This window comes from Scylla paramamosain, chromosome 24 (assembly GCF_035594125.1).
Source record: "Scylla paramamosain isolate STU-SP2022 chromosome 24, ASM3559412v1, whole genome shotgun sequence".
NCBI classification, from domain to species: domain Eukaryota; kingdom Metazoa; phylum Arthropoda; class Malacostraca; order Decapoda; family Portunidae; genus Scylla; species Scylla paramamosain.
The window spans coordinates 11,568,328-11,582,159 of NC_087174.1; the positions used below are offsets into that span (position 1 = coordinate 11,568,328).

At 50.5% G+C, this 13,832-nt stretch overlaps 1 protein-coding gene across 1 annotated transcript in view; it reads left to right on the forward strand.

The window, feature by feature from the left end:
- Positions 1 to 13,832, forward strand: part of LOC135112730 (plexin-B-like) — a 420,239-nt gene that overhangs the window by 362,153 nt on the left and 44,254 nt on the right. Inside the window, 2 exon segments of the mRNA XM_064027486.1 lie at positions 1,810 to 2,202; positions 2,840 to 3,454. Of these exon segments, the coding sequence (XP_063883556.1) occupies positions 1,810 to 2,202; positions 2,840 to 3,454 (1,008 nt within the window).

The following is a 13,832-nucleotide window of genomic DNA, read 5'->3' on the forward strand; positions in this document are numbered from 1 at the left end:
AGAGAGAGAGAGAGAGAGAGAGAGAGAGAGAGAGAGAGAGAGAGAGAGATTAAGGTAAGCTGCAAGAAGCCAGTAGGCCTACACGTGGGAGTTCCTGCGTGAAACATACCAAACTACAGTTATATCCACCCATCATCCCAGTCCTTAAATTAATCTTCTTTCAAAGACTCTTTATTGACTCTGCACTAGCATCCTGATTACTGAGTCTATTCCAGAGAGAGAAAGAGAGAGAGGTGGGGGGGGGACAAGAAAGCCTCCGGGCGGTGCGGGAGTTAAGAGTGCAAGAGGGACGGCGGCAGTAGATTAGTCGATGCAGATTAAGCCATTCTGTTGTCGAATCTTAAGAGAGTCTTGAGTGGGCTTCGAATACCAATCCCACTGATCCCGTTCCGGCCTGTGTACGGGATTTCCTCGCCTGAATATTACATGAAGAGGCGGCGAGGCGGCGGAGTGTCGTGAGCGCCAACCGTCCCCTGGCGCCCGCACACACACACACACACACACACACACACACACACACACACACACACACACACACACACACACACACACACACACACACACACACACACACACACACACACACACACACACACACACAGGGTTCGAAAAGGATCCTATGCCATTGCGTTAAGGTACAGTTTATGTGCTACTATAGAGGTTTAAAGCACTTTATTCAACCCTCCCCTTCCTCCTCCTCCTCTCTATAGATCTGCGTACTTGAAATTGTTATTCAGTTTAGACTGTCTCTTTTTTCTCTTTCTTTTTCTTCGCTAGTTTCCTATTTTGAACCTACTTTTTATTTTGCTTTTTATATTTTTCTTTGAAGTTCTCTCGCAGTGCTTTATTTTCTTTCCCTTTGCAGTCAGCTTATTCTTTCCTTACATTTCTTTTCTGATAACTTCCCTTTTGCTCTTCCGTTCCATTTGATTTTCTTTTTCTTTCTCTCCTCTCCGCATCCTCTCTTTGTTTTTCCTTCTTTATTTTCACAACTTTTCCGACAACTTATCTCTTGCTTCTCTGATTTGATTTTCTCTTTCCTTTCTCTCCTTCGCTTCCTCTCCCAGCTCCATCCCCTCTCCCTCCTCCTGTCCCTCCACTCTCACCTCCTGTGCCTCCTCCTTCAGCATCTTCCCCTCTCCCTCCTCTTTCCCCTCCTTCCCCTGTCCTTCCTCTAGCACCTTCCCCTCCCCCTCCTCCTCGTCAGTCTCCAGCAGCAGGAAGTGTCGGCGTCTGTCTCCGAGGCACTAAATCGTCGGGAAGGGCTTGGGCTATTTCTCTGCGGCTGGAGTGGCCTTCGGGGACGCGGGACTATGAAATTGGGGGAGTCGTGTGTGTAAAGAATAGATGTTGTCCCGCGAGCGTGCTGTGTGGGGTTTATGGGCCGCGAGGGAACCGTGTGCCGCGCCTCCTCCGCTGTCCCCACGCTCTCTCACATTCTCCCACGCCCTGTAAACACGTGCGCGCGGCAGGGATTTTCTTGTCTTCGTTGGGGGATTCGTGAAGGGGCTGTCTTCTGCCCCCGCCCCCTTCCCGAGGTGTGAGTGATGAGTGGTGAGCGCCGCCAGACTCACGAGAGAGATTGTGTCTTGTATGGGAGGGAGAGAGGAGTTTTCGTTTTCTTTGGTTGGTTGTTGTGAGATGGGTAGTCTAGAGGTTTGTTGCTCTTTGTTGTTCTTCGTTTGTGTTCCTTTGTGAGAGGCTGCCACCCTTCTCGGCCTCCTCCTCCTCCTCCTCCTCCTCCTGTGCTACACTTAAGGACATTGCGTCCTTGTTTTGTCATACTAATGCAACCTTCTCCCCAAACAGGTGCAACTGACCATCCGCACGCTGCCGGAGCTGCCTGCCGGCGCCAAGTACCAGTGTGTGTGGGGGTCGGCGCCCCCTGAAGATGGACTGGTGACGGCATCTGGGCTGACGTGCGGCACGCCCGCCCCCCAGCACCGGCCGCCCATCCCCGCCCACCATGACCACGTGCTGGTGCCCCTCGCCGTCCGCTCCAGCGAGACCAACAAGGACTTCGTCTCCCGAAACTTTGCCTTCTATGACTGCGGCCGCCACAACACCTGTGGCAGCTGCGTGCGGAGCAACTGGGCGTGCAACTGGTGCGTGTACGAGAACACCTGCACGCACAACGCCTCCTCCTGCAGCGGGAACGTCGTGTCCGGGGAAAACGTAAGCATCCTGCAGCTGCTGAGAGAGGTGTGTGGGCCGCCGACGTGCACCACCCTACCCCCCCCTCCCGTCCCTCCCACGTCCCCCCCTTGCCCTGATCTGCATGGTCGCCATTTCTTCTGCCGGCGCCTGAATGGCACTTAACCTCTCACTCTCCTGCCGGCATGGCCCTAACTGCCCCGCCTGCCCGCCGCCCTCCCCCCCCCTCTGCCCATATCACCCTAACCATTCCCCATGCCTGCAGTTTATTACTTCTGCACTCAAGTGCATTCCCATATTGGAACGCATGAAGTATAACCCTTGCCATTTCCTTCTTTCTATAAGCCTATACGCTCTGCCTGCACCACTAATCCCGCTCCTGCCTACACCACTAACCTGCTCCTGCATGCACCACTAACCCGCTCCTGCCTGCGCCACTAACGTCTCATGGCCTACACTTACCTCGTATCTTCTGTACGCATAATTCATTGAGTTATATACTTTAAGGTGTGGTTCAGCTGTGGCTAAGCGCCGAGGACTTTATGGTTACTGCCAAAGCTCAGTCTTACATTCTGCATTGTTAACTGGGGAACCAAGGGTCATGTTGTGCTGGGGCTTCAGTCTGTGCTGCCGGCGCCCTACCGCGGCGTGTCCCGTAGTGTCATGTGTGGCTCTTCTTCCCCAGAACCCCGCACAGCTAGCCACGCACGGCTCAGGCTTCTGCCCGAGGTTCTGGCCCGACCAGACTCCCCTGCTGGCCGCGGACGGCGCCCTGTCCGAGCTGGTGCTGCTGGTGGAGAACCTGCCGGTGCCACGCGTGGGGCAGCTGGGCTTCCAGTGTGTGGTGAGCGTGGAGGGCGCCACCATGAAGGTGGGGGCTAGAGTGATGGGCGGCAGGGAGGGTGGCGACGTGCTCCCTGCCGGCACGTCCACCACGCTGAGCCACCAGCAGCAGCACCGGCGACTGCAGCGCGTGGTGTGCGAGCCCACCGTGTACCGCTACGAGTCCGCGGAGGGCGAGTACGAGGCGCGCGTCACGCTGGTGTGGAATCGCGACCACGTGGTGGACGCGAGGCCACTCACGCTATACAAGTGTGGCGTGTTGGGCGCGCACCGCGGCCACCACGACTGTTCCCTGTGTGTCACGCGCCACCCGCGGTACCGCTGCGCCTGGTGCGGCGCCGCTTGCCGCTACGCCCCGCACTGCCCCGTGGCCGCAGCCTCCTCCTCGCCTTCTCTGCCACGCCCGCCCCTGGAGGACGCCCGCCTCAGCCAGTGCCCCACGCCCAGGATTGATTTGGTGAGTACCTGTCACTGTGCCGTTGGCCAGGACCGTTCAGCTTTCATGTGTGCAAGTAAAATCTGAGGCCCACAGTACGGATAGGGTTATGGGAAAGTGTGTGTGTGTGTGTGTGTGTGTGTGTGTGTGTGTGTGTGTGTATGCGCGCGCGTGGGGTGCCGCAGTGCTTGGCGCCATACGGAGGCTTCAGGGACGCAGCAGTGTCTGGTGGCGAGCATCGCCACTCAGTATTCAGGGAAGTTTATGCAGATTTCATAAGTTTCATGGAGGCTGTTAATACTGTTAGCGTCCGTCTGCGTGACAGCGGGCGAGAGCGGAAACAAGGATGGGGGAGGGGGTGGCTGGCCGAGGGGAAGGCAGCAGTGTGCGGGATGCAGAGGGGAAATGGAGCACCACATGGAGACAGGAGGTAGAGGGCAGAGGCAGGTGGAGACGGCGGCGGCGGTCAGAGGAAATAGCTGGAAAGAGAATGGAAGGGAAAGGGATGGTGGGGGAGACCGTGGCACCGGGAGGAGGGCAGGAGATGGGAGGGATTAGTGGGGAGAGGAAAGCCTAGGATGCGATGGAGGGAGAGAGGAAGAGCATTCAGGGAGAGGAGGAGGAGGAGGAAGGGGACGACCGGAGACGCTTCTCTCAACGACGCCATAAAAAAGTAAAAGTTTAAAGTTTTGGAAATTTGTCGACCGTTTTCCGCAGACTCTCCTCGTGGCCATTACTTAATTGAAGTTTGATACTGAGGCGCGAACAGCCTGGAGGAGGGAGGGAGGGAGGGAGGGAGGGAGGGAAGGAGGTGTAAGGGAAAGCAGATCGTCGGAGGAAAGATCATTATGTGGAGGTGAAGGAGACATTGGAGGGAAAAAAGGTACACACACACACACACACACACACACACACACACACACACACACACACACACACACACACACACACACACACACACACACACAGGTGGCTTAAGCCTTACCAATGTGTAGCAATACGAGGCTTGGTGTCCAATTGAAACGCTCACCACAAATACACATTTATTACCTTTGTGCTTGCGTGCGTGCGTGCGTGCGTGTATGCATGCGTGTGGGAGCAGATGTCCTAACTGGCGGGTTGACAGTTGTGATGATGAATTTTGATGAATGGACGCTATTTGAAGGGTTATCCGCTACCATCTGCCCCCTCCTCCCTCCCCCCTCTCTCTCTCTCTCTCTCTCTCTCTCTCTCTCTCTCTCTCTCTCTCTCTCTCTCTCTCTCTCTCTCTCTCTCTCTCTCTCTCTCTGGTAATCTCGGTCTCCACAAAGATGAGGTCGCTTGTTTATGCGTCAGTGCAGAACAATTATCTGCATTATAACCCAAGTGGGAGTGGAAGGCTTAAGGAAATGAGGAGGAACAGGAGGAAGAGGAAGGGGGAGGAGGAAAAGGAGGAGGATGGAGAGGGAGAGGAGGAGGAAGGGGGAGGAGGAAGAGGAAGAGGAGGAGGTATGCATAATTCAAGTTATTCTAGAAGGTCAGTTTATTTGCTATAGTTGTAGAGAGAGAGAGAGAGAGAGAGAGAGAGAGAGAGAGAGAGAGAGAGAGAGAGAGAGAGACTGACAACCTCTATGCAGCAAGTGACATGTTATGATTGTGTTGTTATCGTGATCTGGTATAGTGGAGCCCTACAGACACACGCACTGACAGACATAGACACACAGACACACAGACAGACAGGGGTACTGATGACAAGCGATGCAGCAGACGGAGGAGTCACCGCCAGCCTTAGACTCCTGACGCCCCGCCCTGGTTCTCTATCATTCCTATTTACCACATTTCCTCCGCCTCCTTCCCTCCCTCTCCTCTTGTCCTCTTCATTCCCGAACCCTCACCGCCCTCACTCTCATTTCCTCTCCCATACCCAAGCTCCTTTTCACTCCTCCTCTCCCTTTATGTGTGTGTGTGTGTGTGTGTGTGTGTGTGTGTGTGTGTGTGTGTGTGTGTGTGTGTGTGTGTGTGTGTGTGTGTGTGTGTGTGTGTGTCCCTCTCATCATGCATCCCTTCCTTGTGCTTCTCCTGGCGGTGCCTCAGGGTAGCACAGTGGCACCCTGCTGTGGAAGTTAATGTCTGGTATCAGGGCTGTGTCTTGCCGTCAGCCTCTCTATCTCTCTATCTCTTTGCCCCTCCACCTCTCTGTCCCGCTGCCCTCCGCCCCTCACCGGACGCAGCAGCTTCCCCCCGGCCGGCCAACACGACCATCCGACGCCCCTCCCAAGACTGATGGGCCTGGACGCTCCTCCCGCAGCAGGTGTCTTATGAATATTGATCATAAGATGGACGTTGCCTGCCTCTCCATTCCTTTCCCCGCTACGGAGATTTACAGAGAGAGAGAGAGAGAGAGAGAGAGAGAGAGAGAGAGAGAGAGAGAGAGAGAGAGAGAGAGAGAGACATTCCCTCAGACTGTAAGGGCTTATATTAGGATTAGTGGTGCGTGTGTGCGTCTGTGTATCTGTGTGTCTGTGTGTGTGTGTGTGTGTGTGTGTGTGTGTGTGTGTGTGTGTGTGTGTGTGTGTGTGTGTGTGGTCTGAAGGGGGCGGTGCCAGAGGGGCCGCGACACTGCAAGGCGAGAGGGTGTAAGTTAGGAGACAGACGCACGTAAGTCTGGGATGTCGGGACTTCGAGGGAGGGAGTAGGAAGAGGAGGAGGAGGAGAAGGGGTGACGGGTGACCTTGGCGGCTGCAGCAGCGGCGGCGGAGACGGGGCGCTGGAAGACTGGTCGGTGAGTTGCTAATTGAGTGCTGTCGCTGCGAATACTTGAAGTGCTGCTGGGACTCTTTGGGCTGCACTGAACACCGGGAAGAGACGTGGCGGCGGCATGCAAAGGACCAGGCGCCCCAGCATCACCGCCACTGCCCCCGCCCCCGCCATCACAGCCGCCGCCACTACCACCATGACCATAAGCAAAAGAATCGAGATGCACACCAGCTCGTATCGTGGGTATGGGAGCGAGGCTTGGCCGGGGCGTGATGACTGTGACGTGTGTGTGTCTGCGTGTGTGTGTGTGCGTGGTGAGTCGAGTGTGTGAGTGGTGAGTGACGGCTTGAGTGCTAATGAGAGGGCAGTAGGGGGGGTAGGGGTGTAGAGTGTGTCCGTGTTGAAGAGCGTGCAGGAGTTGAAGCAGTGGATGTATGAAGGCGTGTTATTGGTGACTGCTTGGTGTGCTTAGTGCTGCGAGGAAGCATTCACTGCAGGGAAATGTCAGCATGAATTTTGTTGTGTTCCTTACGTACAGAATAGGAGATGTATGATTTTGTTTATTTATCTATTGATCTATTTTGTATTTATCTTTATATTCGTATGTAATGAAATATTTCCAGAATTCCTTTGTTGCCCAACACCGTTTTTTCTCTTTTTTTTTTTTTTTCTCTCTCTCTTTCTCTTCTTTTCACTTCCGACAGCTGTTCTCTTTCAGTCTTTTGTGATGAATACTTTTGATGGATTTCACGCCAGCAGTGCAGAGACAATCGCTCCATTAAAGTCAATTGCTGGCCCAACATGGCGGCGGGCGAGTGTTGGTCCGGCCAAGCGGCGGCGGCGGGGGCTGGTGGCGGCTGGTGTCGGGCCTCCACCCAAAGCAACCATTGCACGGAATGATTAAATTTTTCATCCGTTCACTGTCACTAAATTAAGTTTGTTGCGTCCTGAACACGCCGATGATTTATTTATTTACTCACTCTGATTTGTTTAATTCCATCGCGTTCTGTGCCATAAACCCACGTCAGGTGAGGGGTGTGTTAATCTATGGCGGGGCGCTGCTTATCTTGCCAAAAGGCGCCGCGGAGACTTGTCGCTGCTGGTGGTGGTGGTGGTGGTGGTGGTGGTAGCGGCGGTACCTCATTGTGAAGTGGCACATTACATGACGCCTGTAGCCCACTGGAGCCTCGCGCTGACAGGACTTGTCCAAAAGGGAGTTGAATTTATGGCAATTTTTATTTATGTGTCCAGGGCTCCGCTGTCTATCCCGTCCCGCTGTAATGTTTGTTGCCGGCTGGCTACTACTACTACTACTACTACTACTACTACTACTACTACTACTACTACTACTACTACTACTACTACTACTACTGTTACTGCAGCACACGATCCCTGGAAAGCACGCACGCACGCCACATTTACCGCAGAAACTTGGAAATGAACAAGTTAATGTGTGCATAATGTCTTGGCGACGATGGCAAACCTTAATGAAATTCTTCCTAAGAGAGAGAGAGAGAGAGAGAGAGAGAGAGAGAGAGAGAGAGAGAGACTGTGGTAAGAGCGATGAGGCGAAAATTTGGACATTACAGTAATTACAGAGTCCACATGTGTGTGTGTGTGTGTGTGTGTGTGTGTGTGTGTGTGTGTGTGTGTGTGTGTGTGTGTGTGTGTGTGTGTGTGTGTGTGTGCGCGTGCGCGTGCGTGCGTGCGTGCGCGCGCGCGCGCGCGTGTGAGTTCGTGTCGACACTAGAAGTGCAAGTTGCGAATGAGAGTGAATAAAGAAAGGGGCATTAATGGGTGATGATGACGGGGTACGTGAAGGGGTGAAGGGAGAGAGCGTGAGGGGAGAGGAGTGAGTGAGAGTGAGTGAGAGGGTCTGAGTGGCTGAGGACACGAGGACTCCACAAGAAAATGTCCCCAACTCTTATCTAATATTAAGTTTCATTTGCTCATAACCTCAAATTAATTCTGCGTTTCCTCTCATTCCTTCATAACACATCCCGATTATCTCCGTCCTTCCCTCTCCCTCTCTCTCTCTCTCTCTTTCCCCCTCTCCCTCTCCGCTTCTCCCTTCCCCTCCCTCTACACGGGGCATAATAACCCTTATTCCCCCACGGTTATGGCCCATTTTTCAACTCTGATTGCTGAATTAATTTGATAATCCACAAAACTATGCCACAAGCAGAGCGGAAGACGAGGAAGAGGAGGAGGAGGAGAATGAAGAAGAGCTTTAGGTACAGAAGAATTAATAAAAGGACAGGTTATGATAGACGGAAGAGTTAAAGAGTAAAAGAGGAGGAAAATTTGTAAAGGAAAGAAAAAGAAAAGGAGACGAGAGGAAGAATGAAATGAAGAAGTTTAGGTACAGAAGAGTGTTAATAAAAGAAAGAGATCATGATAAACTGAAGAACTGAAGTTATGATAGAAAAGTAAAAGAGGATGAGAATATTTAAAGGAGAGAGAAGGAAAAGGAGGAGGAGGAGGAGAAGAAGAAGAAAGAAATGAAGGAGAGGTGTAGGTTGGTAAGAAGACGTTATGATAGACGGAAGAGTTAAAAAGGAGAAGGAGATTAATTAAATAAGGGAGAGGAAAGAGGAGAAGGAAAAAATTAAGGGGGATATAAGTAGAAAATCATTTAAGGAGAGGAAGAGAATATGGGAGATGGAAGAGTAAAAGAAAAGGAAATACATTCAAATAAAAAAGAAAACAGGAAGGGAGAGAGAGAAATTACATGCTTACTTAAAAGAAAAGAAAGGGAAGAGAAATACAGAGGAAGACAAATGAAGGGATGGGAAATTAAACAACCATGTAAAGGAAAAGGAAATGGGAAAAAAATAATGAAACAAATGACGACGGTAAATGAGAGAAAGAAGAAAACAAACTCAAAGAGAAATAGGAGAAAGAAATGGAGAGAAGAAACAAAAGGAGAAGGAAGAGATAGAAGAGAAAGATAATGAAATATGAGGAACAATAGAGCACACACACACACACACACACACACACACACACACACACACACACACACACACACACACACACACACACACACACACACACACACACACACAGAGTAACTATTAAAGGATATACACATACTAGTACTGTACCTGTGTCTCCCCCCTCCCCTCCTTTCCCCACTACCTCTCTCTCCCTCCCTCCCCCCTGTCTCCCCCCCCCCCCGCCAGTAAAAACGTGACAGCACTGATTAAGAGAATGTTGCAGTCATTTTATGCAGATGTGCGCCTCATTATTGTTGTTATTATTATTATTGTTATTATTTTTGTTGTTATTTTTTTGCTGTTGTTGGTAGTGGTAGGAATGGTGATGTTGTTGTTGTTGTTGTTTGTTTGTTTGTTTGTTTGTTTGTTGGGGTGTTTTGATTGCAGACTTGTGATTAGAGAGAGAGAGAGAGAGAGAGAGAGAGAGAGAGAGAGAGAGAGAGAGAGAGAGAGAGAGAGAGAGAGAGAGATTCATTTGACATACTTGAATCAGAGAGAGAACACAGTGAACATTATTTTTTGTGTCAGTAATGAGAGAGAGAGAGAGAGAGAGAGAGAGAGAGAGAGAGAGAGAGAGAGAGAGAGAGAGAGAGAGAGAATAATGATATTGATGAGTGGCCATAAGTGGAGACAGTAGTAGGGAGAGAGAGAGAGAGAGAGAGAGAGAGAGAGAGAGAGAGAGAGAGAGAGAGAGAGAGAGAGAGAGAGGGAGACGGAGAGGGAGAGGGATCTTATATATGGAGGGACATATAGGGGAGGAAAGGAGGGAGGGAGGGAGATTATTCTGGAAGATAAGGAGAGTAGGCAGAGAAGGATCAGGAGATGGAGAGAAAAAAACACAAGATGCTGAGGGAGCAGGGAAAAAAACCTGCGGGGAGATGAGAGAGAGAGAGAGAGAGAGAGAGAGAGAGAGAGAGAGAGAGAGAGAGAGAGAGAGAGATTGTGTATGTGTGTGTGTGTGTGCGTGTGTGTGCGTGTGTGTGTGAAATATACAGTATTAAAGATAAAACAAACAACAAACCTGTGATTTTAAGAGAGAGAGAGAGAGAGAGAGAGAGAGAGAGAGAGAGAGACGAACAAAAATATACGTTACATAAAAAAATATATATTTAAACAAACAAACACGCGGCATAAAAGGAACAATTATAAAAACAAAACTCACTCACTCACTCACTCACTCACTCACTCACTCACTCACTCACGCAAGTAAGGACGATATCTTTACGAGAGGCGATCGGATACTCAAATTCTTACCGGACACGAGTGAGTGAGTGCGTGAGGGAGAGTGAGGGAGAGTGAGGGGACAGTGACGGGTGAGGGGAGAGAAGCAAGGTGAAGGGTGGAAGAGAGAGGAAAAGGGCTGGTTTATAGCGCTGAGAGAGAGAGAGAGAGAGAGAGAGAGAGAGAGAGAGAGAGAGAGAGAGAGAGAGAGAGAGAGAGAGAGAGAGAGAGAGAGAAAGATGTAATGAAGCAAACAGTGGCAGGAAATTAGTAAATGTTGTGTCTCTGTGTCGTAAGTGCAAGAAAATAAGAAAAGAAATAAAATAGGAAAATGAAAGAAAATAATAGAAATGAAATAAGGAAATAAAAGTTTAGTGATTTTCTTGACGTCAGAGTAAGAAAAAGAAGAAGACGAAAGCATAAAGAAAGAAAGTTAACGAAAAGAAAAGGAAGAAGGAAAGAAAGAGAAAGAAGAGAAAGAGAGAGAGAGCAAGGAGGAGAAAAAATAAATAGAAAGAAAGATTATTCAGAAGAATAGGAGGAGGAGAAGGAGGAAGAGAAGAAGGAAGAGGAGAAATAGACTAAGAAAAGGATGAAGAAGAAAAAATTACGAGGCATAGTAGAAAAAAAGAAACAAGAGAAAAGGAAAGATGATGGAGAAGAAAAAATAGAAAAAGAAAATGAAAAGAAAAACAACGATGCAGAGGAGGAGGAGGAGGAAGAGGAGGAGGAGGAGGAGGAGGAGAAGGAGGAGGAAAAGATAAACCCATTATGACTGGAAAAGAGGAAATGGACGTCATAACAGAGAGAGAGAGAGAGAGAGAGAGAGAGAGAGAGAGAGAGAGAGAGAGAGAGGTTATCATTCAGGCGGTAAAAATATCTTTATAAGGTTAGTGTTGAAGTGAGAGGACAGTTGGCGACCCTCTAACGGTGAAGGGGCCGGGCTGGGGTGATGGATGGGGCGCCGTAGGTGGGCCTGGGGGTGATGGGGGGCAGGTGAGGGGAAGGGGGGGAAGGGGAGGAATGGTATTGGGCGATTTGCGTTGAATAAGTGAGTGAGTCGTGGATAAAGAGGTGTGGATTCATGAATATTTGAATTGTATGGTGAAGGTGAGGAGGAGGAGGAAGAGGAAGTGATGGAGCTGGGTGAAGGGAAGGAGGACGAGGAGGAAGAGTAGGAAGATGAGATGATGGTTGTGATGATGGTGCGTCCCCCCTTCTCTCTCTCTCTCTCTCTCTCTCTCTCTCTCTCTCTCTCTCTCTCTCTCTCTCTCTCTCTCTCTCTCTCCTATGTCTCTCATTTCTATTTCCTATGCATTTCACTGTATCCATCCACTCCTCCTCCTCCTCCTCCTCCTCCTCCTCCTCCTCCTCCTCCTCCTCCTCCTCCTCCTCCTCCTCCTCCATCATCCTTCATCGGCTTCCCCTTAGTCTCCTGGCTCGAGGTAATCCTATTCTCCTCATCTCCCTCCTTTATCATTCTCCCTGCCTCCTCATTTATCAGGCGTCTTCATCCACCCTGTTATTCGTCTCTCTCTCTCTCTCTCTCTCTCTCTCTCTCTCTCTCTCTCTCTCCTCTCTCTCTCTCTCTCTCTCCTCTCTCTCTCTCTCTCTCTCTCACTGTTCAGCATCATTAGTCAATCTTTGTTTATTCATGTATTGTTTTTGTCTCTCTCTCTCTCTCTCTCTCTCTCTCTCTCTCTCTCTCTCTCTCTCTCTCTCTCTCTCTCTCTCTCTCTCTCTCTCTCTCTCTCATACAGTCCCTAAAGCGTCATTACTTCCCTCCCTCCTTCTCCATTCCTCCCGCTTACCTCCCTCCCTCCCTCCCTCCCTCCCTCACCCTTTACATTACCATACACTCAGCGAAGCATTCATCCGAAACCCCTTACCTCCTCTCCCCCCTCTCCCCCTCTCTCTCTCTCCCTCCCTCTCTCCCGCTCCCTCCCCTCTCACCTCTCCCTTGATTCCCAGGTCCTCGTCTTGCTTCCATCTCCTGCCGTTGCCCTCGTTAAGGAGAGAGAGGGAGAGGGAGAGGGAGGGAGAGAGGGAGAGGGAGTTTGTACTAAGGTGGATGAGAAAAAAGCATTAGAATTGAGATATTGTACTAAAGGAATGGCTCTCTCTCTCTCTCTCTCTCTCTCTCTCTCTCTCTCTCTCTCTCTCTCTCTCTCTCTCTCTCTCTCTCCTCCTCTCTCTCTCTCTCTCTCTCTCTCCTGGGTAATCTCACACCTTTACATTAACACACTTTGCCTTTCTAACTTGTGGAATGTGACGGGAGGACGCGAGGCGGCTGGCTGCCCGGCTGTTTGTTTATTCTCTCTCTCTCTCTCTCTCTCTCTCTCTCTCTCTCTCTCTCTCTCCTCTCTCATCTCTCTCTCTCTCTCTCTCTCTCTGACATGCATTCCGTCAGTTTCATCACTCGTGTGTGTGCAATCCAGTCTTTCTTAATTCATTTCACTTCGCATTTCTTAATCCTCTTTTCCCTCTTTCCCTCTTCCCATTTATCCGACCTGCCCTTCCTTCCTCTGTTTCTCTTTGCCTCTCTCTCTCCTTCTTTTACATGCTGCCGCAACTCAACCTTTCACCTTTACCCATGAAATACCGAGTGTGCGTTTTTCATTTCTCAAACCCACCCTTTAATTTTCGCATACTCCGTTTCTCTATCGTTTTCTGTCTCTCCCTATCTGTCAGACCAACATAACTGCTCTCAGAAGGCCACGTGACACTGTTATCATCATTTACTCGCTTCACCGTGGTCTGTATTCACGTGTGTAGGGGGAGAACATGGACCCAGAACACCTACAATCATTCATTTCCCCATCCACTTGCTCCATCAGCCTCCCGTTGCCTCGCCTCTCCCTCTCTGCGTCGCTGCTTCTCCAGTCCTCGTGTCCCTTTCCCCGGTCTGAATAAAGGGGAGGGCTGGCGGACTTCTCGTGGTCTCTCTCTCCCCTTCCTGAACACAAAAGCGACTGGACAGCGTGGATTCATATGGATTACGTTTATAGGAGAGAGAGAGAGAGAGAGAGAGAGAGAGAGAGAGAGAGAGAGAGAGAGAGAGAGAGAGAGAGAGAGAGAGAGAGAGAATGTGAGTGTGTGTATGTGTGGTAGTAGTAGTAGCAGTAGTGGTGGTAGTTCTTGGTATCTGTTGCTAAGGAAGTGAGGGCATTTGTGTGGGTGAGCGGATGAGTGAATGAGTGGGTGGTGCTGATTGATAGGTGTTTGTGGAGTGCTGGTGGTCGTACAAGCCATGTCAGGCGGTGAAGGGTATAGTCGTAGTGGCGAGGTTTAATAGTCGTGGTTAGTGGTCGTGGCGGTGGTGGTGGTGGCGGTTGACAAGACTCATTAGTGTGTGGCGCCGTCTCTTCACCTTCCCTCCTTGCCGCGATAAACGTCACCACCCACTGCCCCAGGTAAACCCGCCCACCGCAGTGTTTACAGGT